This window comes from Thermobia domestica, chromosome 7 (assembly GCF_964235325.1).
Source record: "Thermobia domestica chromosome 7, izTheDome1.hap1.1, whole genome shotgun sequence".
Taxonomy (NCBI): domain Eukaryota; kingdom Metazoa; phylum Arthropoda; class Insecta; order Zygentoma; family Lepismatidae; genus Thermobia; species Thermobia domestica.
Genome location: NC_137460.1, coordinates 302,501,245 through 302,528,429, shown reverse-complemented (window position 1 = coordinate 302,528,429; position 27,185 = coordinate 302,501,245). Strand labels below are relative to the sequence as shown.

General features: G+C 37.9%; 1 protein-coding gene across 1 annotated transcript in view; it reads right to left on the bottom strand.

Moving 5' to 3' along the window:
• The window catches only part of U3-55K (U3 small nuclear riboprotein factor 55K), a 32,141-nt gene extending 5,873 nt beyond the window's left edge, over positions 1–26,268 (bottom strand). The window contains exons 1-6 of the mRNA XM_081766841.1: positions 25,993–26,268; positions 18,402–18,597; positions 15,370–15,612; positions 13,069–13,193; positions 9,998–10,191; positions 3,320–3,517 (exon numbers count right to left, since the gene is read on the bottom strand). Of these exons, the coding sequence (XP_081622967.1) occupies positions 3,320–3,517; positions 9,998–10,191; positions 13,069–13,193; positions 15,370–15,612; positions 18,402–18,597; positions 25,993–26,055 (1,019 nt within the window). The 5' untranslated portion in view covers positions 26,056–26,268. The remainder of the gene's footprint in view (positions 1–3,319; positions 3,518–9,997; positions 10,192–13,068; positions 13,194–15,369; positions 15,613–18,401; positions 18,598–25,992) is intronic.
• Positions 26,269–27,185: the final 917 nt, after the last annotated feature.

Below are 27,185 nucleotides of genomic sequence, written 5' to 3'. Positions count from 1 at the left end.
TGACTCCTGCCACTGAGACAAGAAAAAAAAAGTTCTCTTGAACTTTCGGCTATCGGAAGTCATACCTGCTCTATTGAATTTTGCATGTTTCACAATCCTACCATGCACGCGCAAGGGATTCCCCAAAGGAAAGTAGGGAGTCCCGGATAATCTGCCAAATGAAAATTGGTTTAAATGGATATGAATTGATAGGGTTTCTACCAGGTAACAACAATTCGTTTGTATTAAGTCGATATCTGGAACAAATACAAAATTTGTGGACACCTTCATGCCCTTTGTGTGGGGTTGCATAATCGCCAGGTACGGATGCCGGCCAACAGTGACGTTCTGAGTATTAAGTGTAGCGAATTTGTGCTCAAATGCTCTAGAAAGACATCTGGAGTGTTGGTAGAGCACAACAGATGAAGCAGGGTGATTCACATGTGTGGAAACACGTAACGAAAAATGCCCAGAAATGCACTCATACTCAGTAAACGTGAGTTCAAATCGTCGGAAATGTAAGGATTAGTGTCAAGAACATGAAAGCCATTGCCAATTCACCAATAATATTCCTTCAAACCGATGCAATATGATGTGCACGGTTGCATACCAATAAGGATGCAACAACTGAGGCCAAGTTGAAAGTGTACAATTGGACTCACTAAGAAACTGGGTAAACTAAATGAATGTCTCTAGTGGAATCACATGATCGATATTGAAATGTGGCCAATGTGTGTGTTGGTATCAACATGTAGCTAATGGACAAATGTCAACCTGTCGCAGTACTGCTGGGACACCGTCATACGTGTGAAAAATAGGAAAATAACGTTGTACAATCTGCTATTACATCTGGTGCACCTTTTGGTAGAACGTAACTAGAACACGATTGTATCGATGTTCCTCTTTGTTTGGGACATTGTCCCACAGTCGACATATATGAAAAGAAATCTCTTAATGCATGGTTCAAATTCTGATAGAGCGTGAAAATAACAAGCTTGTATCATGTCCCACGTCTTCTGGGACATATGTCGTACTCGAAATATAGGAAAATACCTCCAGAAATTTGTATCTTACACACGTGAACATGCCAAGACAAAGACGAAAATGAACCGATTTGGCACATTTAACACTACAGCTGGAACACCATACATATGGAAAATAAAATGACATGAGAAATAGGAAGAAACACCCTATTGTTTACAACTGTGCAGTAGGAGTAACAAAATGAAACACACAAGCATGTCGGGAGGCTGTACAAGAGCGCTTGCCAAACAAAGTGGGTACTCTTCAAAGAAATGAATATAGAGAAAGTGGGGCTCCTTGGAACCTCAAGGCTAGGGCGCTCGTTTTTGCTCGCGTGGTCGCAGTTTCCAATCCTATTGGCAGCCCACGGCCTCAGATTCAAGACCCGAGTAGTTATTTTCCTATTTTTCGCATGTGGAACGGTATCCCAGCAGTACTGCGACAGGTTGACATTTGTCCATTAGCTACATGTTGATACCAACACACACATTGGCCACATTTCAATATCGATCATACGATCTCACTAGTGACATTCCTTTAGTTTACCCAGTTTCTTAGTGAGTCCAATTGTACACTTTCAACTTGGCCTCAGTTGTTGCATCCTTATTGGTATGCAACCGTGCACATCATATTGCATCGGTTTGAAGGAATATTATTGGTGAATTGGCAATGGCTTTCATGTTCTTGACACTAATCCTTACATTTCCGACGATTTGAACTCACGTTTACTGAGTATGAGTGCATTTCTGGGCATTTTTCGTTACGTGTTTCCACACATGTGAATCACCCTGCTTCATCTGTTGTGCTCTACCGACACTCCAGATGTCTTTCTAGAGCATTTGAGCACAAATTCGCTACACTTAATACTCAGAACGTCACTGTTGGCCGGCATCCGTACCTGGCGATTATGCAACCCCACACAAAGGGCATGAAGGTGTCCACAAATTTTGTATTTGTTCCAGATATCGACTTAATACAAACAAATTATTGTTACCTGGTAGACAGCCCTTTAGACCAAGTTTCACTTGGCAGATTATCCGGGACTCCCTACGTTCCTTTGGGGAATCCCTTGCGTGTGCATGGTAGGATTGTGAAACATGCAAAATTCAATAGAGCAGGTATGACTTCTTCAGTGAATTTTTTACCCGCCCTCTTTATGTTGGATAGTTACCGAACTATTGGCGTCCGAAAGTCATTTTCCCACGCTTTCGGCATCTTGTAGATCCGAAACTATGTCCGATAGCCGAAAATTCAAGAGAACTTTTTTCTTGTCTCAGTGGCAGAAGTCACCTCCCAAGAGTTGTAACACATTTTGCAACACCCGATATATATAAAATCACAACCGCGACACACTATCGAAACCGGAAGTGGCTCCATTTACTAATACTTCTGGTTTCAATAACTGATTTTCATAGAGCAGAAACTAAAGAGGTGTCGAGAAACGGTTATTTACAATCTATTCAGCGTCCCAAAGATAGGTTGTATCTCCTTCCTCAACTCTATTCAAATCGGAAACGGTTCAAATCAATGATTTTTGGTTTCAACGTTGATAGCCATAGAACAAAAACAGTAAGGCATAGTGAGTAATGGCTTTGTGATATGAGTTCAGCGTCCGAGGAACAGGTTCTATCTTTGATTTTATTAACCCATTGTAACCAGCAGTTATACAGGGTTTCTACTGATCTGGACAAATCTATTTCCCTGACTTTTCCTGACCTTTGGCAGGAAATTCCCTCACTTTCATGACAGGTATCGGACGACGTTGACATATCAATAAGGAATAAATAACGGCGAATATTTATATATGAAAACAATTACTCTATAGTGACAAATAGCAATCAATTGCTCATATGTACATTCCACTTACCTCCCACAAAAATCTGAGTAACGTCCCATATAATGGTTGACTAAGCTGAAATTGGTGTACACTCAATGTCAGAAAAAATATATTTTATAAAAGTTCCCTGACTTTCCCTGATTTCCAGTCTTTTCCCTGACCAGTAGGAACCCTGTTATAGATGTATTAGTTAAGTTCAAGTATTGAATTTACCATAGTTTGGAAGTTTCTTGTAGTTTTACATTTTCAAACGAAACTTACTTATTTAATTTATTTGTCATTACTACTACTACTACTACAAAAAAAAAAAAAAAAAAAAAATCTAATGCAAACGAAAATCAATAGTAGGTGGTAAACGGATCATCAAAAGTTCTGTAAATTCAGCGGCATAAAATTTAGTATCAACTTCAGAAAATTGGTAGAATTCTCTTTAAAAAATAATAATAATAATAAAAACTTAATAATAAAAGGAAAAATTACCCGTCATCTCCACAGGTACAGAAGTACTCTTCATTGAGAAGACGAACACAGTCGATGCTTCCTTTGTGTCCGTTGTAGACCAACTGGGATTCTTCGACCACTTTCCACACACGAACAGTGTTATCTCGGCCACCGGACGTAATTGCTCGCTCCCGCATCAGAGCATCAACTGCAGTGATTCCACTCTGATGGCCAAACCTATAGAGCAAGAGACACTATTATTCCATCACAACTTTCTTATACTTGATTTTCTCCACGCCTTTCTTACATACATTAATCAATTCAGTCTTGGCATGATTCGTTTTGAAATGCATATCTCCTCGTCAAACTGTTGTGATAACTACTGTTGCATTCTAGTCCCCGTTTACTAGTTCTACTAGATAATTATCTCAAAATGATTGCATTAAAATGCAGTGCATGTGCACTGCAGCTTTGCGGAGGAAAACTGGTGTTGGTAAAGCTTACCTGTTCATTAGACCTGAATCTACATACAGGGTGTTTCAAAAAGTCCATATATACTCATAAAAACATACTACAAAAATGGAATAAATTCCGAAATACAAAAATTTTCAAGTTTTAGCTATTCTATTACAAATGCTTTATGTGTCCACCAGCAGCTGCACGAACAACATCTAGACGATAGCTTAATTGCACCATTTTATCGGAAGTGCGAGGCGGACTTAGACTCTTATCTTTGGACAAGCATCCTGTCTCTTCATATTGGCAATACCAACGACGAATGTTTTTGAGTACAGGCGGATCAATGCCAAAATGCCGACGAAAAGCACACTGGACCGAAATCACTGACTCAGTCGTTCCAAATTGTAGCACACAAGACGCCTTCTGTTGAGTAGACGCCATCTTACTTCTGACTGACTACAAACTGAGAAGATACACTGACTCATCTAACGGCGATTTTCTGAAACTCTAGGCCACGTCCATTCAAACAACACATTTCCTAGCTGGCACGTTTCGTGTTCCGTAATTATTACCGTCCAAAATCAGTTCATTTTTTTAAAACACGGTGTTTTTTTATTTATTTATTATTTCTTTGCTTTCTAATCTCTTAACAACTTAACCTAATTAATGTAATAAATGATAAGCGACCTTTTCCTAAATAAAAAAAAAAGTATGTACAGCACATAAGACAATCCAAAATTTAAAAATGAAGGTAATATTTTGCTATGCTAAATTTTATTTGCATTTTCACAGAAGTATGAAAAAGTATGTGTGTTCTTGTTTTGAACTAACTGGTAGAGTACAGACTTAATACAATAATAATTATACGGGTAATTATTACGAAAATACTAACAACTAAACTTTACTTCTGGTATAGTGGTACATAAAAGATAAGGAAAGTTTAAAGAGTAGAAAAGTTCAGCGGACATGGTGATACAGGTACAAAGGGAGCCTGGTTCGATTCCCTGGTGAGTGGTGGACAACACTGTGTCCCTGGGTTTTCTCGGAGTTCTGTTTTCTTCCACATTCTCATTCTACCAGTTCTTTCAATTATTTCTTTCATTTATCATCCGTCTTTTAACCTACAGGAAGTAATGAGACGTTTATAAGTTTCAGTTCAATTTTCTACAAACTGCATCTTGCCAATAATGGAAGCGAGATTTCGGCTCAGCGTGTAGATGCACTAACCTTTACCCTACCCAGCTCTACGGATACGGATTGTTTCATCTACTTCTAACACAACTAATGAAGCTCCCGAACCTCTAAAGTAGTGGTCCTCAACCTCGTTTATCTGGCACCCTGCGTTCCTGAACCCTGCATACTTCACGCCCGCCATTCTTGTTGCTCTTTGAACTGATTCACTTTGTGATTTTAGATCTCTGTTGAATTCTCAAATAATAATTTTCAAGAATTTATATTTATTTGCAACAAAACTTCTGCATAGAATTGTAGTGCAGTATTATTTTTTTACCAGTTTTGTTCTATGGAGCCACAGTTATTACTCAATAATTGCTTTTGTTTCTAGGGTATTTAATTAACGCATTTATTACAACATTCACAATATCCACGTCCCCTTTCAGGTTGAGAACCATTACTCTAGAATAGTTCAACCTCTCAACAAATACACAGCTACAAATCCCACACTTTAAATAAATATGCACTTAATTCGAAGCTTACTGGAATCAGTATTATTGAAACATTACTATACGTAGGTAGAATAAGAATCGTTTGTTTCTTTATGAGGTAAATGCTCAATGCTTCACAACACTGCACGATAACGCTCCCAACACTAATTTAATGTTGCTCTCATCTTAATTTGCACAGCTATTTAAATACAAGTAAGAAGTTTCACTGATATTAAACTGCAACAATGGTTAGAATACATAAATTATTGAAAAAATTAAGATTCGGATCTCAACAGTAGCGACAGCATATAGCACACCTCTGGACTATTTGCATTACGACCACCAGTAACAACACCATGAGGTGCAGATCAGAGACGACACCGACATTCTCAGTGCTTAGGCGATTAGCATATACACACATTAAATCTCGTATTTCAATGGAGAAAAAACTCATTTTGAAAAGTGTAGTATGATAAACTTTGGCTACTTACAGCAATATGGAATATAATGTTATATCAAGGTTTCTATTGGTCTGGAGTAATCTATTTCCCTGACTTTCATGACAGGTGTCGGATGACGTTGACATATAAATAACGAAGAAATAACGGTGAATAATCTAATATGAGAACATTTATTCTATAAAGACAAATAATAATCAATTGCTCATACGTACATTCCACTTACCACCCATAAAAATCTCAGCAAAGTCCCATACCGTGATCATTAGTGGTTGGCTAAGCTGAAATTGGTACACAATTAATGTTAGAAAACATATATTTTATAAAATTTCCCTGATTTCCAGTCTTTTCCCCTGAACTTTCCTGACCTGCACCATTTTCCATGGCTTCCATGACCAGTAGGAACCCTGTATATGTTTGCATCACGCTTTATCTTGAGGAGATTGACCACTGGAGTTCTGGAAATGTATGTAATAATGTGTGCCCTGAGGTAAATAATAATAATTCAATTGTGGTATTGTAAGAAAATGTATAGATGAAATTAGAGTTGTGTGTATGTGTCTGTAATTTATAAATTTTCGGTGATCATAGCTGCTACCTTCTCCCGGCCTGAATTAAGGATCTGGTAAGTTTTCTAACTAGGAATGCATTAGGATTTTCGTTAAGTTTTAAACAAGTAATGAGAAGGACAAGCTCTAGACTCTATGATGCAATCAAGGACACTGTAAACTATAGTAGTAAGAATGTTCTCCCAGCAGTATTATAGGTGCAGTTTGATTGCCGTATTTATTGCGTACACACTGCACTCTTTAATCTAATTTCTCAGTTACTACAGCCTGTGCCACGAGGGCCAGGGTTTGATTCCCCGTGGGAGAACTTTAAAATATCCAAAACGTATTGTGGTGGTTTCGATTCCACCTTAAACTGTAGATCCATGTCTCATACAGCCTCGGTACTGAAAACACACTAAACTTCAACCAACAGCACTAATGGCTCGATGTCAGTCCTCGGTTCCTATCTGTAATCGCAAATAGATTATGAATTACGATATATGTAAATGAATAGGACTTTCATGACCATTATATAAAGTTAAAATATTTCAACAGAAGGCTAAGGCTCATACTGACTTAGTATAAGTCGTGGAGATTACTGTAACTACTAATATCTTTATTAAGATACTGCAAAACTCATTACTTATTGTGAAGAACGAAGAAGATTCTTGCTGCTGGTGCGAGCTACATTCAAGTTCGGTGGTTCGAAGTACATAACACTTTTTTTTCCAGGACTGGTAACATATAGAAACGTGCTGTTTGTTTTAAAATACGCAAGCACTCGTTGTCAATGCGTCACAGAGATGGCAACACCGTACGGCGCACAGAGATTCAGCGGCAGCGGTGAGAGTGATTATTTTTTATACTTACGATACTCGTCGTTTTCTCAATTTCTGTGATGTGATATCGCTTGAAATCCATCGCCAGAAGCGTGAGACATGTACTGATCATGTCATGGATATGTCCCATATTCGTTCGTGGGTGCGACAGTTCAAAGAAGACACAACGTCGTCTGACAATAAACCAATTCAATCTGAACCTCGCACAAGCCGGTCTGACGACATGATCGAACTAGTGAAGAAAGTTCTTTCGAAAAAATTGCCGAATTTATGGTGTCTAGCAAATTTCTCTCAGCAATTTCCCCGACTTTTTCCAGACTTTTTCCGACCATTTCCAAATTTTTCGCGACTCATTCTAAAAAAAAAAAAAAAAAAAAAAAAGTTTTCGTAAAATTAGGAAAGGTTGAATGTAATGAAAAAGTGTACAAGTTCTTACCTGATCATAGAATGTCTCCTTCTTCATATATGCAATGAAACAATCTAATCATGCAATTTTTTGATCTCCTCCTCTATGGTAGCAACCTGTTCTGACAACTGATTTACGATTTTCTGTTTCTTTGCTTTAAGTTCCTTTCGTCTCTGTTCTGCTCTTCTTTTTTCAACGGTCCTGCGATATTTTTCTGACATCACTTTTCTGCAGTGTTCTTCGGCTTTCTTGAATCTCACGTATGCGTTTCCCATTGATAGAATCATCTGCTTTGGGATAGGAAGGGCTTGTATGCCACCAGCCTCATTGACAGCATCATACACTACACGCTGCGCCACTAAAGAATTCTCTGACAAATTTTCAACTACTATTTTCCTATTTACCGAAAAAACCCTTTCTAATGCTCCATTACCGTGGGAAAGAATTAGGCATATCTTTACTATTTTGCACAGATATACATCATTTGGTGGTAACACACTCATCCAGAAGTCATCAAGTCTGTGTTCATTTCTTTTGTACGACCCCATTTTCTCCCGCACATGTGTCTGATCTACTAGAGCATTGTATTCTCTGTCTGCCTTTTTTGCATCAGACGCAGAGACAATATTACTCTGCACTAAAATTTCGAACGTTGCTCTCATTTGTTTAACAGCTTCTTCCTGTGAATGACCACCGGTTAAGGAATTAAGAAACGTCAGCGCTTTTGTAAGGGAATATTTTAGCGGGGACCTCTCCTGCAGCTTGGACACTAAATGTTGATAACATTTACGTACCTGCTTTCGGAAACACAACATTTCCTTTTCACTAACTTCTGTACATCTCCTCAGTACTGACCTAGTTGCATACCCAAGGTCAATTTTCTTGATACGAATTAAATTAATATATAAGTTTTCACTTTCTCCATAACATCAACAGCACTGATACTCTTCCTGTCCATTGAGCAGAACATTTCAAACATATTACTGTCTGTAGGTTAGGAAAACTTTGCTTAGGTCTTTTGTTGTTGTTGTAATAGTTGGTAAAATAAACTTATTTATGACGGGAGGAATGTTGAATACTCAAAATTGACATGCCTGTAATTCATGGCAAAGTAAGAAATGACATGTGGTTTGCCGTGACACTAAAACAAGTAGCCTTTAAAGTGTTGAATTATTTACGAAATCATTGCCCAGGTAAACTTACCTGTACGTGAAAAACAATCCAACATTTAATTTATACTAAATATTATATACGCATAGTACGATGCAACGCCCAATTAACCACCCGTTACTCTTGAAACGCAAAAACCTTTCTGCTGTCAGCAAACACTGTTGCCAACCATTCACTCACCACTCTTCTTCCCCCAGCACCACAGCAGGAGACAAACCGCGCGCCTCACATAAATCGCAGAAAATCCACGGTGTACGAAATGCGACGCGTACCACGTGACCGCTTTTTCGTAGAAAATAGAAAAACGGTTGAGATGGATCGCGATGTATTTAGGAATACTTTATAAAAAAAAATACGATGTAAACGTACTACATCGCGATGCATTTAGGAACGCGAGGTTTATCGGAGTCGCTCCGACAAGCGTCAGCATCATTTCCAACATGTGGAATTTAATTCCATTTTTCCCGACTTTTTTTTCGCAAATTCCAGACAAATCCCCGAATTCCCGACCATTTTTTAAATTTAAGACAAATTCCCGACTGCTAGACACCCTGCGAATTAGTTTAGAATATAGCCTCCAACGTTGGCATTTCCGTGGGATCTGTGCACATTGTCGTCAGACCGGCTTGTGTGAGGCCGTGATTGTCTTGGTTTGTTGTCACACGACGTTCTGCCTTCTTTGAGCTGTCGCACCCACGAACGAACATGAGACACCATCATCATATCACCATGTATCACTTTATGGCAATAAATTTCAAGCTGTGTGGCACTAAACGACGAGTGTCGTAAGTATCGAAAACAGTCATCAATCTCACCGCTGCCGCTACAGTTCTGTATGCCGTACAGTGTTACCATCTCTGTGGCGCACTGGCAACAAGTGAACGCTATTTTAAAACAAACAGCACGTTTCTATCTGTTTGCAGTCCTGAAAAAAAAAAAAAAAAAAGGAGGCGTTATAAGTTGAATGCACCTTGTAATGGGACGTTATTAATTTGAGAAAACGCAATTAATTTATTACATGCTAGCCATATTTAGTTGTGATCAAGAGGACAGATTAATGTAGAATACTGACAAAAGAATTTTCATTGGCACTACCAACCTTTGACTCTTATCCTAAACACAAGTAAATGATATAATTGCGTAATCTGCATTTGCTGGTGGAATACTTACAGTGTTTCTACGTAAGCCATTTCATCCAGACTCCATATCTTCACGGTTCTATCTTCTGAGGCGCTAAACAACTGATGACTCTCCTTCCGAAACGCTAGCCCCGTCACACTCCCTCTGTGGCCTTTGAACGTGTGGAGGTGTTCCATTGTGTCCGGGTTCCAAATATGAATAAGGTTATTGGCATCACCAGACGCCTGGAACGAACGCACACGACAATATACAGTGTATATACGTAAACAATTACACTGTTTGTTTTTGAGTTTTATGCTTTTTAAGAGAAGAAAAAATAAGTAATAAAAAGTGAACATTAGAATACACAAGAAGGGTTTTGGAGTTTTAGACCCCTCTCCCTTATTAAGCAAGATATGCTATATTACAATATGTATCCAAACAACTGAAATTACGTGAATTTGGGAGTTTGAATCCCTCCCCTTGAACTTCTGCGTAGCTCACTGTATATTTTTAGACATTTCACCTGTTCATGAAATATTTTAAAAAACGTGTAAAGCAGAGTGATGAAATATGCAAGTCAGCAATTACCATACAAATACCTAATAATTTGAAGATGGAAACAGAATACAGAATATAAAGGGTATCCTATAAAGAACGCCAACTTTCGAGAGCATAATAACATATAAATTTATTGACGAAAGTAACTAATTTACATATTACACATTTTTACATATATAATATGTAATTTACATAAAATTTACGTAATTTATGTAAAATTGACGAAGAGTGGGAAAAGCTATTGGAAAAACTTAAATTTAATTATTATTTTTCTGCCGGACAAGGGATGGAAAGGGTTTTATGGTGTTTCGTTTCACTTTTGTCAATTTTTGTTATGATTGGCTGCGTCCGTTCTGACCAGCCAATCAGGATTCAGAACCAGTTTCTGGAATCCTGTTATATCCAGATGCAACTCATTCTTGCATTTACAGTGTTTGATGAAGCGAATACTTAGTTGGAAAAACTTTTTTTTTTTTTTTTTTTTTTTTTTTTTAAATCAACATGCTTTGGTCAGTGACTTGTATTTCTAGTTTGAGTTAAATATTTTTGCAGTGTATGCTTTCTGTGATTATGTATGAAATATGATATCACTCCACGACTCATATCAAATGTCCTTCACGACTTTGCAGGTACACTCTGGTTCTTTCGATGAAATTTTCCATAACTTGTTAGTACAATTGCACTTCTAGTTCTGAAATTACAAGCTGAATCTCGACCTTGAGCTCTGGAAGTGATCGCGGTTTGTTGGTGTACACACGAGATTTTAAATATACTTCCAGAAAGAAATCACATGGTATCAAATCAAGATCTGAGTTGCCGTTGCAAGAACTCATCCGGCTAGAAAACCTCTTTCACGTGTACAAAAAAACAGATGACAATTATGGACTATTCGTCGCTCGGTGACTACTAACCATAAAAACAGCAAATGAAAATGGTGTAATGTTCAGTGCTGCCAACTTACTAGAGCAGAAATGGCGGGCAGTTCAAAACTTGCGTCCTTTATGCGACATCCAATAAACGTTCTCGGATGATAATCAGACGCCGTCAATTAGATCATCACCCTGTGAAATGGCCGAAATCACTTCATTGGATCATGTTGTCTTAACAAATCGCCTTACAGATTCCGTTTAATTTAAAATTTATGGAAAACCACCTCCAACTACCATTGGAGAAAATTCCCAATAGTAAACATGGTATATAGACAACTGTATTAGAACAGAAAAACTGAATACCGTGGCGCATAAAAGCTTGTCAGTGCGCGGTCAGTATAGATAATAATAATAATAAATTTTATATTCTTTTTGTTCAGTGGAATTTCTCTATACTAATATGCAAATCGAAGCTTCTCTGAGCGATTCATTACGTAATTGTATTTTGCATCATTCTAATAACCAATATTTACGGGTTCCAATAATAGAATCTTTTGTACGTCAGATTCAAACTCCAGTATCGTTGAATTTACTGAAAATTACGCATGAGTTTATATGAGGATCGAAAGAGAATGCAGGAGGAAAGGGAAAACCACGAGAAATGTGAGAACACAATGTTAACCACAAGCGAAAACAACATGGTATTCAAGGGGGGCACGGTGGCTCAGTGGTAGAGCGTTCACCTCTGGTGCTTGGGGTCCCGGGTTTGATCCCAGCCCCCGCCAAGTGAACTTTGTGGTGGACAAACACCGTGCTCGTGGGTTTTCTCGGGGTGCTCCCGTTTCCTCCCACTTTCTTCATTCCACCATTTCACTCATCTCTCATTATCACCGTCTCCTTTAGCCAAACCGGCATAACCGTGGGACGTAAAACTTACAGATTTCATTTCATTTCAACATGGTATTCAAGCAGAAGTTCCTCTACCACTGAGCTTCCTTGTGCCCCCAGCATATTCAATAACACTGCCTATCGAAGTAGTAACTGCTACTCCTCAAACGCTTTGTATTCAAGTACTTTCTTAATGACATAGTCAATATCATTATCATCATTAAAATCGCCAAGCGAAAAGAACAAGATTCATGAATTAATACTTGCACCTCCATAGATCTGACCAAATCTGTCGCAACCGCCATCCACCAAGTGTTCACTCCTTCATAAGGTGACTGAACTCTAGTTATGGCCACAGAAATACATTACTAAAATATATCTCACAGAGCTACTTGCGCCAAAAAGGGAATAACTGAAGTATTTCTATAGCATTAACCTTCTTTACCCATCTGATGACTTTACTCCCTGCTTTCACTGGTTTATCACGTGGTTATCGATAGAAAACTATAGAATACTTTACACACAAGCTATATATAAAAAACATCTTATAATTTCTTTTTGTTGCGGACTATACAGCTAAAGCAAAGGTCTATGTTTATTGCATACAGCTTTAAATCAACAATTTAAAGGGAAATTTTGGTGCGATTTTTGATGATCAACAGAAAACTGCGTACTACGTGGGAACAAAATAAAGTTAGTTAAAGAAGATTTGTTAACAACATAAACAACAAAACACCACCACCAACAGCAAAATAAGTAGTCGTAATAGCAATGGAAGACGACGATGATTTAAATTATTCTTACCAAAAATTTATTATCCGTTGATATTGCGAGACAAAGTACCGTCGCCGTGTGGCATTTCTGCTCTTCCTTTGCCGCCTTTTTGCCACCTGGAATGGACTTCAACCTCTTTCGCTCTGGTAATGACCCTGGTAGTATAAAGAAAGGGGAAAAATTATGTTTTTTTTAAAAAAAATAAAATAATAATAATAATAATAATAATAATAATAATAATAATAATAATAATAATAATAATAATAATAATAATAATAATAATAATAATAAAAACAGCAAATACAATAGAAACATTACAATGATTTGAGTGGTACAGCATTGACTGGGGACCTAATTCCAAGTGCATGCGTTGGGAATAGAGACACAGAGGGTGAAACACTATTAAAAGAATACAAAAAATTAAGTAGTAAAAACGTACGAGTTTTCGCTGATCGCTTCAATCAAATCAAAGGGGAAGAAGTCAGAGAAAAGAAAATATTAAAAAGAAACGTCAGAAACCGAGGAATCGAATCTGGAATCACGTAATTAAATGAAACAAGGAAGAAAGATGAAACTCGCAAACAGTAATGTATTTTAAGGGAGTAGAAGAATTGTGAGGAAACTACGTGAAAGCTGTGGTCGAATGTGCTGTTTTGATGCGTTGTGTGTTTTGGAATAGCAAGACAGAAAATCCGAACTCTGGACGAAAATCGGCGATTATTAAAGCGGATCGAAAGAATTGAGTTAATTTTGAGTTCAATGTCCCGTTCAACAGCGAGGCTACATGAGACGTGAACCTACTGATTAACGTGGAATCCGAACCATATTAACTTTCCCCCGGGAATCAAACCCGGCTCTCCCACGCCGCCGATCGAAAGAGAAGCTGACTGTTTAGCCAACACAGAAGGCTCATCAATTTATGCATTTAAGGATGCAGACGAGATTCGAACAATCACAGATGTCTGTTGTGTTGGTGCTGTGATGTTTTAAGTCAGATTGGTATCGAATATAGAGAAGTTCTTGACCCGAGTTTCTGCCATTTCTTCTGTATTTCAAGGAACCGTTCAAATAATGAGTAATTGGGAGACGGAAAGGAGGAGCTTTGACAATCTTGTGCTGGGAAGGAAAGCCTTCTTTCAGTTTTGGTCGAATGAAAAAACTCCTGTAGATTGCAACAGTATAGCATTGAGTTTTTTGAATATTTTATTTAATAAAATTTTACTTTCATATCTGCACTCTTTCCTGCCTTTGTACGTTCTTACTTTCTTACGGTAGTCGCTTTTGCTCTCTATATTAATCAAGTTGGAAACTACTGAAAAGAAGATATTCAATGGATCCTATAGGATACATAGTTCTTACCAAGGGATTCTACAAGATACATAACACACAACTGAATGTTCAAACTCACTCCTTATCTCTTGCAATATTCTTTATATCAGCTGTTATTGCTGTAACTTCCGTCACCATCTGTTCTTCTTAAAAACTTTAATTCATTACACAATCGTTGTAGATGTTGTTACCCTGTGAGAAGTTTTATTATTATTCCCCATAGCAGAACATGCCGCGATCTGCGATGTGATCGCAGAAAATCTGCCGCGTTTGTGGAGAACAATTGCCATGTAACGCTGTAATAAAAGTATGATAGTATCATCTTGGTTTTTTACTTTGGAATTGCTGCAGAAAATTTTTGACTTACAGAAGCTCATCGCAGAAGGACATAGAAAGTTCTGCCATCGGGTTATTATTATAACAGGATCGTCTGAACCATTTCCATTTACTCTCCCACTATTTCGTTTTCGTGACATTTTAGGAAAGCTGTTTTTGCTTTTTGTAATTCCTCTTACCTGTATGCAGACAAATAGACATCCCTTTTACCAATTCCTACAAACGCTTTTTGATATGCAAACCACTGTTTTTCTTTCCCACAGAATTTGTCAATCCTTTATAAGTCCATGTTTCCTGTTGTAAACTTTTAAACTTCCCGTAAGTGCAGCTTCTTAGAAATTATTTGTTTTATATACAAATGTTCTGTTGCGTTGATTAACGGCACCAATTTTGTTACGCTCTTTATGCTTTAAAGCTTCTTAAGAGGAATAGGTTCTGATGAAGCTTACACCGAAAAATACATTATATACTGATATAAAAAACACTATAAGAAATACAGAGGAGAGTTTGAACATTCCCTCAAGTAATTGTTTACTTGCTGCGGGAAGTTGATAGAGAAAACATGGGTTCTGCGAGTGCCCACGGCGTAGAGTGGATAATCAGCTATATCAACAATAAAATGTCTTCTTGAAAATGCTGATTAAAAGCACAATAACAACGACTTACACTTGACAATGGAAGCGTCTTTGGACCCGCTGTAGATGCAGTTATTATCTGACGATACAACAAGACATGTAATGGCCAATTTATGATCCTTGCAGCGAAGGACTTGGGCGTTCTCTAAATCAGCAGCCGCATAGCTATCGGCAACTGCTCGGCGAAGCTTCCCTGCCTGCTCCAGAATATCCTCCTTTAGACGATGCGCTATCACCTCTTTGTCAATGGCTGCGTCTTCCGCCCGCTCTTTCTCTGCAAAACGAAAAAAAAAAAAAAAAAATTCATTTAATGATTTTACATATTTAATCATTTAGATGAACGTGGCATATAAACACACAGCTGATTGTTCCGTTGGACTGGTATGGTATATAAATAAATCATCTGGATATAGAGAGCAGACATGGTTTATAAGCCTCATTTGAGTTTAATTTCCTAAATAAGTCAACCTACGTATTGCAATATAATAAAAATTCAGTTTGAAAATTGTTTACTTTTTAATTTTTTTTTATTTATTTATCTCGCGTCTCAAAATGTCCGTCCCTAAAGGGGCAATGTATTTTTTCTACTGGCACAGTTTAATAATAATAATAATAATAATAACAATAATAATAATAATGATAATGATAATAACACGGCATAAAACAACTTCTTGATTTAAAAAGGAATACATAGGAAAAGAATTATCAAAACTATTATCTTTTCTGAATATGAAAATTTGCTAACCTCTGATAATGACCTTGTGCTTTTTACTTCTTTTCATCGTGTGCCTTTTTGATTCTGAATACCAATACACGGTTTCCCCTCATATCTATTCCGTCTATCAATACAAAACTTGGTACACACATTTCCTATCCCTTATAGTATTTTTCGCAATACATTTGGATTGTATGCTTTCACCCGGGGCAACTCTAGCGGGGTCCAAAATTGATGGGAGGGATTTCTGGAGGGAATTTTCCCGACATTCTCCCAATTTGCCTTGTTCAAGTACGTTATGGGCCCCAATACATAGCACCTCTGGAAAGCTTGTTTCATGTTGAAGAGAATGAATTATAAACCATGACTTTCCAATGAACAGTGTTGATGCAATACCTATTTCACTGCCGGTCTACGATTTTCTTTATACTAAGAGGATTAATGGGCCCCAGCGATTTACTTCGTTGTCCATGGCACCTAATTTTTTGTGAATGAACATATCTTTGTTATGTTTATCGAATGGACTAAGTTTGATTCGGATGTCCAGATGACACGTTCATGTCTGTTCCTTGTAAGTTTCATATTGTGTTACTTACAGTAAAATCAAATTGCTAAAGTTATTGCTTATAATAGAACTGTTAATGTTATGGTTTATTGCGGTTGTTTGTGGTGAGGTTGGAACAAAACTTCGGTTTGTTTCAATCACATCACAATTTGCATTGAAACAGCATTCGTGTACGATAGCTTTATATGCATTCAGGTTGCCATTAGCGAAGCTATCAATATACGGGTGCTGGACAGATTCCAACTTCTATTCCTGAGCTTGATTATTATGCTTATTTCCTTTGTCATCCGCAGCATCATAATACATTGCGTTTTGTCATATTGATATTGGCAATGTACGGTCGTACAGACTTGGGGACGGAGGATCCCAAAAATTCTGTTGCATTTGGTCAATATTTGCTCCAAATTTCTTCTGAGATCGGAAATCTAGTTTAGTATCGTACAATGAAAGAAAGATTTACTGTACATTCGACCAGTCGAGATACAATAGGCCACCGATTCGTTTTTGACCTGAAGCATGTTTTCGTTCATTATTGTGAATTTTGTACCTTTCTTTCATCATTTTCTCATGGAACTGCGTTTGCATCTATTGTTCTAACTTTTTTTTTTTTTTTTTTTAAGAAAAAAAAGAGACTTTCGAATGTATAAGATTTAAAGAAGCGTTTTTCGGAAATAAGTGTCTTAAAATGCTTTTTTTTTTCTTTTTTCTTTTTTTTTTTAATGGCACGAAAACACGAAACAACACAGTAATGAATCCCGCGAGGGTCAAAATATTGAAAAGACTACATTAAAACTGAGAAAATACTCGGTGCAAAGGTAAGTCCATTGTTATATATTATGAAGTACCCCATACCATCAATTAGTATTATATGAGTCACTCACTTACTTTTGAGTTCAAATGCTCAATAAATATATCATAAATCAACTCGAACACCCAGGGTGGGAGGTGTTCGATCACCCACCATACTGTTTGAATTTTGCGCCGAGAGACTACCCAGCGATGAAGACATAGCTCGCTACTCAACGCTTTGATACTGAAGTCGAACTGCATGCCGCTGTAACTCAGTGATTGAAATTGCAGACTGCAAATTTCTACCGCGGCGATATTGAAAAACATGTGCCGTGGTATGATAAATGCCTTAATTTACATAACGATTTTATGGAAAAACAGCTTAAGAGGGTACCTTTCAAATGTATATAATACAATTTGGTTTATTCATTCCGTTACTTTTTCTATCTCAAAATGTCAGCTATTTTCTGCACAATCCTCTATATGATAAATCAACCATATTCACGACACTCCCTCAGCATGCACTGCTCTTTTCAGGAAGTCAGTGCTCAGCCACTGACAGTGCATGGACTGTACCACAATTGCTTGGGACCCCGTGTTTATATCACAGAACATCTCTGACGGTTGAATCAAATTTTATATGAGAAATGGAGAAGATAACTGAGTTTTCCTAGGACTTATAGATGGATTTTACGAGAACAGATAGATTATTTTGGAGTTGTTGTACTGTCCATGTGATCTGAGTGGCTGAGCATCGACTTCAACAACGAAAAAGAGCGTATCTGATCACGAAGCGGAGTGAATAGCGCACTAGATAGTAAACTGGCATGGTAAGTCGGATACTCGAGTTCAATTTCAGGTCCAGCGTTTCGTAAAGGTGTTTCTGCGCCAGATTTGGAACATGTCAACCTACTGAGAATCAAAAGAAATTGAAAACTTAATGGAAGTAGCTACTTTGAGACCTTCATAACTTCTAATGTTGTTAGTTACTGACCTTGCCTTTCGATCTCCTCCAAATACATTTTGGCGAGACGGAGCTTCTTCTCCTGCGCACTCTCTTCTCGGCCTTCATCGCTGTTTTCTTCCGCCTCTGCGCCCTCGTTCCCCGATTCCAGATCAGAGTCACTCGGAATCTCCTCATCCGTCACCTTTGACTTCACGTTGCCATTCGGAAGCCTGTTACGTCCCACCTGAAACAATAATAACAAACATCAGTCTGTGTATGACAAATTGAAAGGAAATAACCGATTCTATATCATACTAATTCTTATATAGGTGTGAATTAAATGATACACAACGAATAAAAATCAAATCTTTAAGTTTTACGTGCCACGATTATGCCAGCTACGCTAAAGGAGATGGAGATGATGATGATGAGAAATAAATGGAATGGTGGAGTGAAGTAAGTGGGAAGTAACGGAAGAACCCCGAGAAAACCAACGCATATGGTGTTTGTCCACCACGAAGCTCACTTGGCGCGAGCTGGGATCGAGCCAAGAACCTCATGCACCAAGGTGAACGCTCTTACAACTAAGCCACCGCGGATCCTTATCAATGAATGAATGAAGTGAGCTGAGCACTGACCTCAAAAGTGGTAGAGTGAATGACTGTTTAAGGAGCGGACTGAATACTTTACTTGTTAAAGCATCGGCACAGTAAGCCAGAGACCTGGGTTCGGTTTACGGTCCAGTCGTGATATTTTTAATCTTTCTATATCATTTTGTGTACTTTAGCACAAATAAAGTCTGGCACACTTTTTTTTTACGATTAAACGCCACTACCGGTATCCCTTTTTTTTTATGGTTTTTACTATAAGTAGCGTGTGTAAATAGTTGCGTCTAAGAACGCTTTCTTCGAAAAGGACTACGTTAAATGATACATGAACTTTGTAAAGCTTATGTTCCTCAGTTAGTAGCTTGGCAACTGATGGTAAGAGGACTGGTTGCCGACTTCATTTCACGACAGCAACCATCCGATAAGGATTCCCTGGGCACAGAGAAGAAAGGTTATCGGTCATCAGTAACCATTCTAAGTATTTAAATATAATTTACTCTTGAAGATTACTAGCTACTATCTAAATGCACACACCGTAACAATAGTTATTCAACTCGCAGCAAGAAGTTCCATATTTGTGTTTGTTTTCTCCTTTGAGTAACGAGCAACTGACACGACCCATGATATCTAATTGACGCTTATGTTGAATGAGCAACCAATCAAGTTAATCACTCAGTAACTAACAACTGAAAACAGTATTTTGTGCGTTGTAAGTTTTATTTACTTTCTAACATTGGCTGTGTAAAAAACATGATAAGAATGGTGATAATGAAATGACAACACAGAACTCCATGCCTCGAGCAGAATCGAACCCCGTGACAGACAACTCTTGTCATCCCCCTCATCCCTTAGACCGCTCGACGATCATGCAGAACGGAATACTGAATTGATGTTTCATTATGAGTTAAAGACTTATCAAATTGACACAACACGTACTGAGTTCACTGTCTTGTCGCACATACCTACACTATAGATTTCGCATGAACAGTTAATTTCTCCCCTCCCTTCTCCTCCTTTCTTTCAGTTTAATTCCCCACAATTATGCCCTTTAAACTAAAGGAGACGGATAATTAAGGTAAGAGAATGACAGAGTTTGTCGAAGTGGGCCCAGCCCGAAAAAACCCACTTTAAAACCCACCTGGGTTTTTGAGCTTTTTGTAAGTATATTGTTGGTACAACTAAGTTGATCACATTGGAAGTGATTTTTATCAGATTTTGGTCTTTCCTTGGGTGAATTAGATGCTTTCGCGTTAAGGATACAACACCTTTCAACATAAGACCTTGATAAAGTTCTGAACGAATAAGAAACCTTATCTTAATATAATTATAGAGCAAATTACTGTATGGATTATGCTTATAGCCTGTTTGAAGTAAAATATGCAATTTTATATTTTAGAAAATACTTTCCGTGAACAGTGTGCTTGCCGACTTGACGACGCCGAGGGACGTTATTCCTCATATGGTTGACGGGTTTAAGGCCATAGGTGCCGATACTACCAATAAATATGTAGTGCATTAGTAAAACTGTTAGTAGTATTTTTTTATTACTTTGATGGTAACACAAGTACTCTTCAATAAAATTTGGTTTTCCAACAACAGTTTAGTTCAGCTATTTGTTGTTACTCTTCAAATAAGCATTATGTAGAATCAACACCAGCAATAGTGTAAAAATTCTTGTCAAATTTAAAAGATCCGAGATCCGAAGACTAAGTAACGCTTACTATTTCAAGTGCCCAATTCAAAATTCCGTACCAGTTGAAGTTTCGATGTACAGAGTGGTCCGAAAGTGGGCGTACCCCACTTTAGTTTCAACAATATAGTGTTATTTGTGGTAGAATGTCTGTACACAGTTACCTTGAAGTCTTAGTGCGTTTGCACACGGCAACGATAATATCGGTGGAATCACCGATAATGTCGGCGGTGAAATCGACTCCAATGTACTCAAATCGTAGCTTGCACACGCCACCGATATTATCGGCCGATCCTCCGACACGTAGATGCTGTCGGCCAAGCCCCCGATATTGTCGGTGGTATCGACGACACCGATTTTGTCGGGGGCAATGTTTTCTTATGATTGGATGCACATGCGGCCGATAATGTCGGCCGGCCAGTGGATTAGATGAAGAGAGTGAGTGACAAGGCGCTGTGTACTCTTGTTTCGTTTCTTGTCTTTGGAATTTTGTTGTTTCCATTTTTTCTATTACAATTCTATAATAATATTATTATTATCTTGTCCTATAAACAACTTCGGAACAGCTTATTATTTTTTTAGTCTCTGTTTTGGAGTAGCTAATTCCCTTTATTAAATAAGTATAAAATGAGGGAAGTCTGAAGAGTACTGGTTTCCCTCTAAATAGCTATTACCAAATAGAATATAGGAAATTTAGATAAGCAATTTCTTGATTATTTTCCACTCTTTTTTTTTTTTATTTTTGTCCTTTCTCTCTCTCTCACACACACACGCATTCTTTGATGGTATAGTTTTTAACCTATTAATGCATTTAAATTTTAATACATTCCGGAAATTAATTTAAGCGTAATTTTCAAAGTTTGAAACACTGTGAACATAAGCATATGGAAAAAAAAATCCTAATTATTATTACTTCCTTTTATTTTCCATCAGAATTGTGTGCAGATCACTTTTCCCGGTCCCACTCAATAAGCAATGATTGAATAGAATATTTGATGACAAGTCAAAGTAGAATTATTATTATTTTGAAACGAAACCAGCACAATCAAACACTCTTTCCAAAGCTCCAAGGACAAGTTACTCATTTGGCATTTTTTTCATTGTGATCTCAACAATAGGGATGTGACTTCATGCTTCACTTGTTGCAGATTTTTTCTCTCACTCCCAAAACTATCCAAAATCCCCCTTTTTAAAAAATAATTTGTGGAATGGCAATTGAAAACAAAGACCAAAGCTATGTATCCAAGTTTTTCCTCTCCCTTATGTACCGGGCTCGACCTCCTGATAGAGTTCTGCAGTTTAGCTACAGTGACTGAATGAAAAGGTTGTGTATTATTGCATTTGTATCTTTCTAGTTTTGCTTAGATTTTTAGAGATGGCAGGAATTTTTCCATTCGATATTTTAACCCTTATTGAACTTGTGGAATGTAGATCTTGCATATGGGATAAGATAACAGACTCTTTCAAGGACAGAATTGAAAAGCAAAAAGCACGGCGAAAAGTTTATGCAAGTCTTGCCCAGGATTTTGAGTTCATGGACAAAAATAAACGAGAAACGACAGGTATGTATGCAACAGCGCAAATCTGTCTTCAATATATATAGCGATGTTCAAAGTATTTATGTAATCGAGAAACAATGCTGTGGAGGATCAGGGGAGCACAGCTGTCTTCAACATTGGGAGGCGGGCAGATTTGAGGCTTATTCTGAGTGGACATTAATTTCATCTCACTTTCCTTTCTGGCGACCGGACACACATAATCAAATTTCTCTCCCAAAAAACACATTTCAAATCGGATTATTGCGGGGACAATCTATCCAGTTCCAAGATTGGAGGGGACATGTCCTCTTCATCCCCCCGGGATTCGCGCCAGTGTATGTATGGAGCAACGTAAAACAGAATTACTAATTCGAATCTTATCATTTAATCTACTATGGCATTAGTGTTAATTCCATGGAAAACAAAATAATATACATACAATATGTAACAGAGTTTCAACAAAAATTAAAACTAATATAGTTTGCAATGTACCGCAGCATCAATTCTCATCGAAACGAAAATAATATGTTTACGGCATCTATTTAAAACGGCACTGTTAAATCTAAACATGTTTAGGCATAGGACTATTTTTTCTAAGTTTTGTACCATTCTTCACACCTCTTCAAAACAGTTTTTGTAGTCCTTGTTTTAAAAAATAATTTTCCCAATTATTATTTTTTTTTATTTGTTTTCATATATGGAGAAGATTTTTTTGTGTGTGTCACTTACTTCGCTCATCACCGGCAACGATATTGTTGGGGCTTTCACCGATATTGTCGGCGAAGTGTGCAAAGTACACCGACACCGATATTGTCGGGGCTTCCTCCGATTTTGTCTGTATCGTGTGCAAACACGCTTAAGAGTCTTAAGAATCAAACATCGGTATGATCACCATCCATGTCATAACACAGCTGAATTCTGCGCCAAGTTCTTGCAGATGTTTTGCGGAGATATTCCGGAATCACGAGGGTGAAGGCGTGTTCCACAGCTGATCGTAATTCCTGCGCTGTGTGATATCGAGTGTTTCTTATTTGTTGCTTTATGAAACCCCAGAGAGCATTGTCTGGTGTCGTCAGATCGAGACTTCTTGGGGGCCAGGCAAAGGGAGCTGATGAAGACGCATAACCTCTTCCAATCCATCGGCCAGGAAACGTCTGATTCAGATAATTGCGCACGTGAATCGCAAAGTGCGCTGGTGTTCCATCGTGCTGTATCACAACAGTGTCTTTGGCCATTTTCTTCCAGCTGAAGCACCAACCACTCATTAAGCATCTCCCGGTAAGAATGTCTATTAACATCTTAAAACCGTCAGAAAACATCAATTAGGGGTACGCCCACTTCCGGACAACGCTGTACAGTAAAGAAAGCTGCATTTTTGAGGAAAAAAACCGTCGTGAAAGAAGGACTCGGAAAATTCAGGCAATTTAACGCGCAAAGCATCGGAAATGAATACTTCAATAATAAAACCATTTATTTTACGCTGCAAAATATTTAATTTCATTTAAGACATTTTGAAACACTTACTTTATAAAATATGAATTATATCTTTAATTGTTTTAAATTAATTTTCTGGCAAGAACCGTCTTGCAACAAGTGCGCGGGAAATTGCCGTAATTGAAGGCACAAAGTATTGGAAGTGAACTTCAACAAAACATTTGGCGAATGTCACTGAGGCTTTTGGGATGATTCGATCTACATTTGTTTCTTCGTCCTTTAGATCATTGGACGAATATTTCACATCCATCAGCTCTGATCGCCCCGCCCCCCACTTGAAGTCTATCCGCCCCTGGTGTACTACACATACTACAGGGTACCACTTTCGGTCTTTTAAGTTTAAATTTTCAGGGTACAAGCACGAGACACTCTAAATTTCCTGTATAGATTTTGACGGCATACCAAGGTCAAATTTCAAAATTGCGGCCTTTTTTCAAAATAGCTGTTATCCACGCTACAAAACGCAATTTTCGGTGTTTCAAGTTGAAATTTTCAGAGTAGAAGCACGAAATACTCTAAATTACCCATACCTATCTTGACGGCGATACAACTTAAAATTTCAAAATGGCGGCCATTCTTTTTAAAACAGCAGTGAATAGAAAATTGTTGCAAGTTGTGACAATGATAATCTTAAAATATAAATCACATTTTAACACTTTTACCCCAAAGACATTGAAATATTTCGAAAAAAAAAAAAAAACGAAAAAACCCATATGGGCCCAGGTGGGTTGGGCTTTTTTAAAACACCGGGTTTTTTTCAACCCTGGAGAATGATGATGGAAGAATCAGTGGAATGAGATCAGGAGGGGGGATTCACACTTTCATTCTTGACAAATTTTAACTCGAAGCTGTGGGAATATTCCCAATGAAATAAAGAAAACATATATTAAGTTTTGTCATAATCTAAAACTTTTTATGCGGTTTATCTTGGAAAAACTGTTTTGTCTGTACATGTGTAAACCTGCAACATGGGACTGATCTTACCTTCTTTTACCTCCGTCCTTATCCCTTGTCCTTAATGGATTGCAATTCCAAAAAATAAGGTTATTTCAAAAAGTGCAAGTAAGGCACATATCAAAATCGCGTAAGTTTTACAAGAGTTATGATGGAACAGATGGACGAACACACACACAAACGAAAATCAAGTCGAGTGGTAGAAGCTGAGTCGCTAATGCTCGCTTCAATTATATTACAGAGATAATGATAAAACCTCAGGTCGATCCAACAGCTATTTTCAAAAATTTATTTTAAACGGTTAAGTGGACCGTGAGAAAGTTTGCTTTGCAATAATTTTTTAACCTCCTCCCTGCTTAGGAGTAGGTACGCTTACATGACAGAGTTTGTAAAGTTGGCACCGAAAGTGGACATGGTTCCCATAATGAATTCAATACAGTGGATGCCCAGTTCGACCAGCTGTCTTCCTGACAAAGTTTAGCCTAATTTGGAAATGTAAGAAAACTGTCAAAGCTTGGTAGAATCGTCTGTTCAAGTAATGCCCTTTTAGCTTAAAATTCAGGACAATGGTCAGCAGAAAGGGTCCAGCTATTATTTTCTATTAAAAAAAAAAGTTACAATTTCGGTATTCTGTTCGCATTATGTTAGTTTATGTTAGTGTAGGGGCCCAGCATGGTTTTCGGAAGAAAAAAAAGTGATAGAATCTCACTCGTTTCTGTAAATATTAAGTTAGGGATATAGTATACATGAAGCTGCATCAGTTTCCGAAGGAGCAGGACGCTCATACTTTTAGGGAAAAAGAGGGTAACAAAGCGACGGTAATAGTATACATGAGAACCCCCTGATCTGCGTTTCTTCTGTGTTCTATTACCACTTCTACATGAAATACCATAAATTTTCTACGTAGTGCAATAGTAAGAAGTATCCATGTGCTGCGATATGCGTTAAATCCCCCCCCCCCCACACACACACATAGTCATAGATAAAGTACAAGGGCACTACACATGCAGATATAAAGTACAGGTACGTTCTTTTTTATTTTCGTATCAGTCGATAAGTAAATAAAAGTCCCTTTGGGTTATAGTTAAGGAGCCGTACTTTCCATTTAGGGAAGGACGAGAAACGCCATACTTTCAGGAATTATTCATTGACTATCTAGGATGTTAAAAAGTAGGTAATAGACTGAGTTCCTGCCCTTGTACTTAGGGTGTTTAGGTAGTGCAACAGTAAGATGTATCCTCGTGCACGGGAGATGAGAAGTAGCTGTTCTTAACTATTACCTTTTTTTTTTTCATAATTTTGGAACCCAGTTCCAAAACTATTCCGCTAGTCATTCTGTAAATGATGTGAATTACCTTTCGCTTTGTAGGTTTGTCAGGTATGGTGGCTGGTTTCCTCTTCCGAATGAAAAAAGACATTTCAACAGGTACCACTCTACGAATGCCAAAAAGTAAATAATAATAATGTCTTAAATAGTAAAATAAACCAACTCAGATGTCAACACTATGCAAAGAAGGTAAAACGCACAAAATATTTTCAAAATCACTCTATCAACATTGCACAAATGAAAAATTATATCTTTCACGTGTGCTGAACTTGGTCCTGTACAACAATAATGCGCACCTAGACCGTCATTTATTTCTCTCTCTCGCTCGCTCTTTTGATGCTTCAGGAAGAGATCCAATGAGCAATCCAAACGGTACGAAGAGAATCTATCATAGAGTTGAGTGGATTTTGAGTCTAACGTCCCTTCGAGCAGCAGTAGCGGTGTTACAGCGGGTAAGGAGGGGCGACCGCCACCCCAATATTTTCTCGTCCATCTTCGCCCCCTTTTTTCTATGTACAACCGGTGAATAATAATATGTACAACCGATAATAATAATATTCAAAACAAAACAAGTGTGGTTGCCTCGCCTCCCCAAATTTTTCTTGCCTCCCATCTTGCCCTCTACTATTTCGAGCCTAGCGCCGCTACTGTTCAGTAGCGAGGCTATATGAGACAGGACCTACTGATTAACGTGCAATCCGAACCACATAAGCTCCCGCCGGGAATCGAACACGGGTCTCCCGCGCGAAAGGTGCGTATCCTAACCGCTTAGTCACGAAAGAGAGCTGAATCTATCATAGAATTTTCCAGCAAGTGGAAAGAAGGCTGGAGAGCTTTTTCTAGTTAAAGACAAAAGTACTCAATTATTAAGATGAGGAAAGAACAGTGTTAAATTATTCTCATCATTAGAAAATGAACTCAATATGAATTGTACTAGTTACAATATATAATTAATTTGAGGCATAGTCACTCTTTCTGAATTAAAAAATAATAATATCGGAAATAGTGGTGACTGATGTCTTCTGTCGCTCTGCGTCCTCTTATAGCCAGTTTTGGAGGCGAAGACTTTGGATTGGATGAAGAGATCTTCTTCATGTTCTTCTTGCATTTGTTTTTATCCTCCTCGTATTTCTTCGGAGGGACATTCGTCGGCTGCTTGGTGGTGCTTGCGCTGAAGCACGAGGCGTTGTATACTAATATGAGGGGATACATAAATTAATG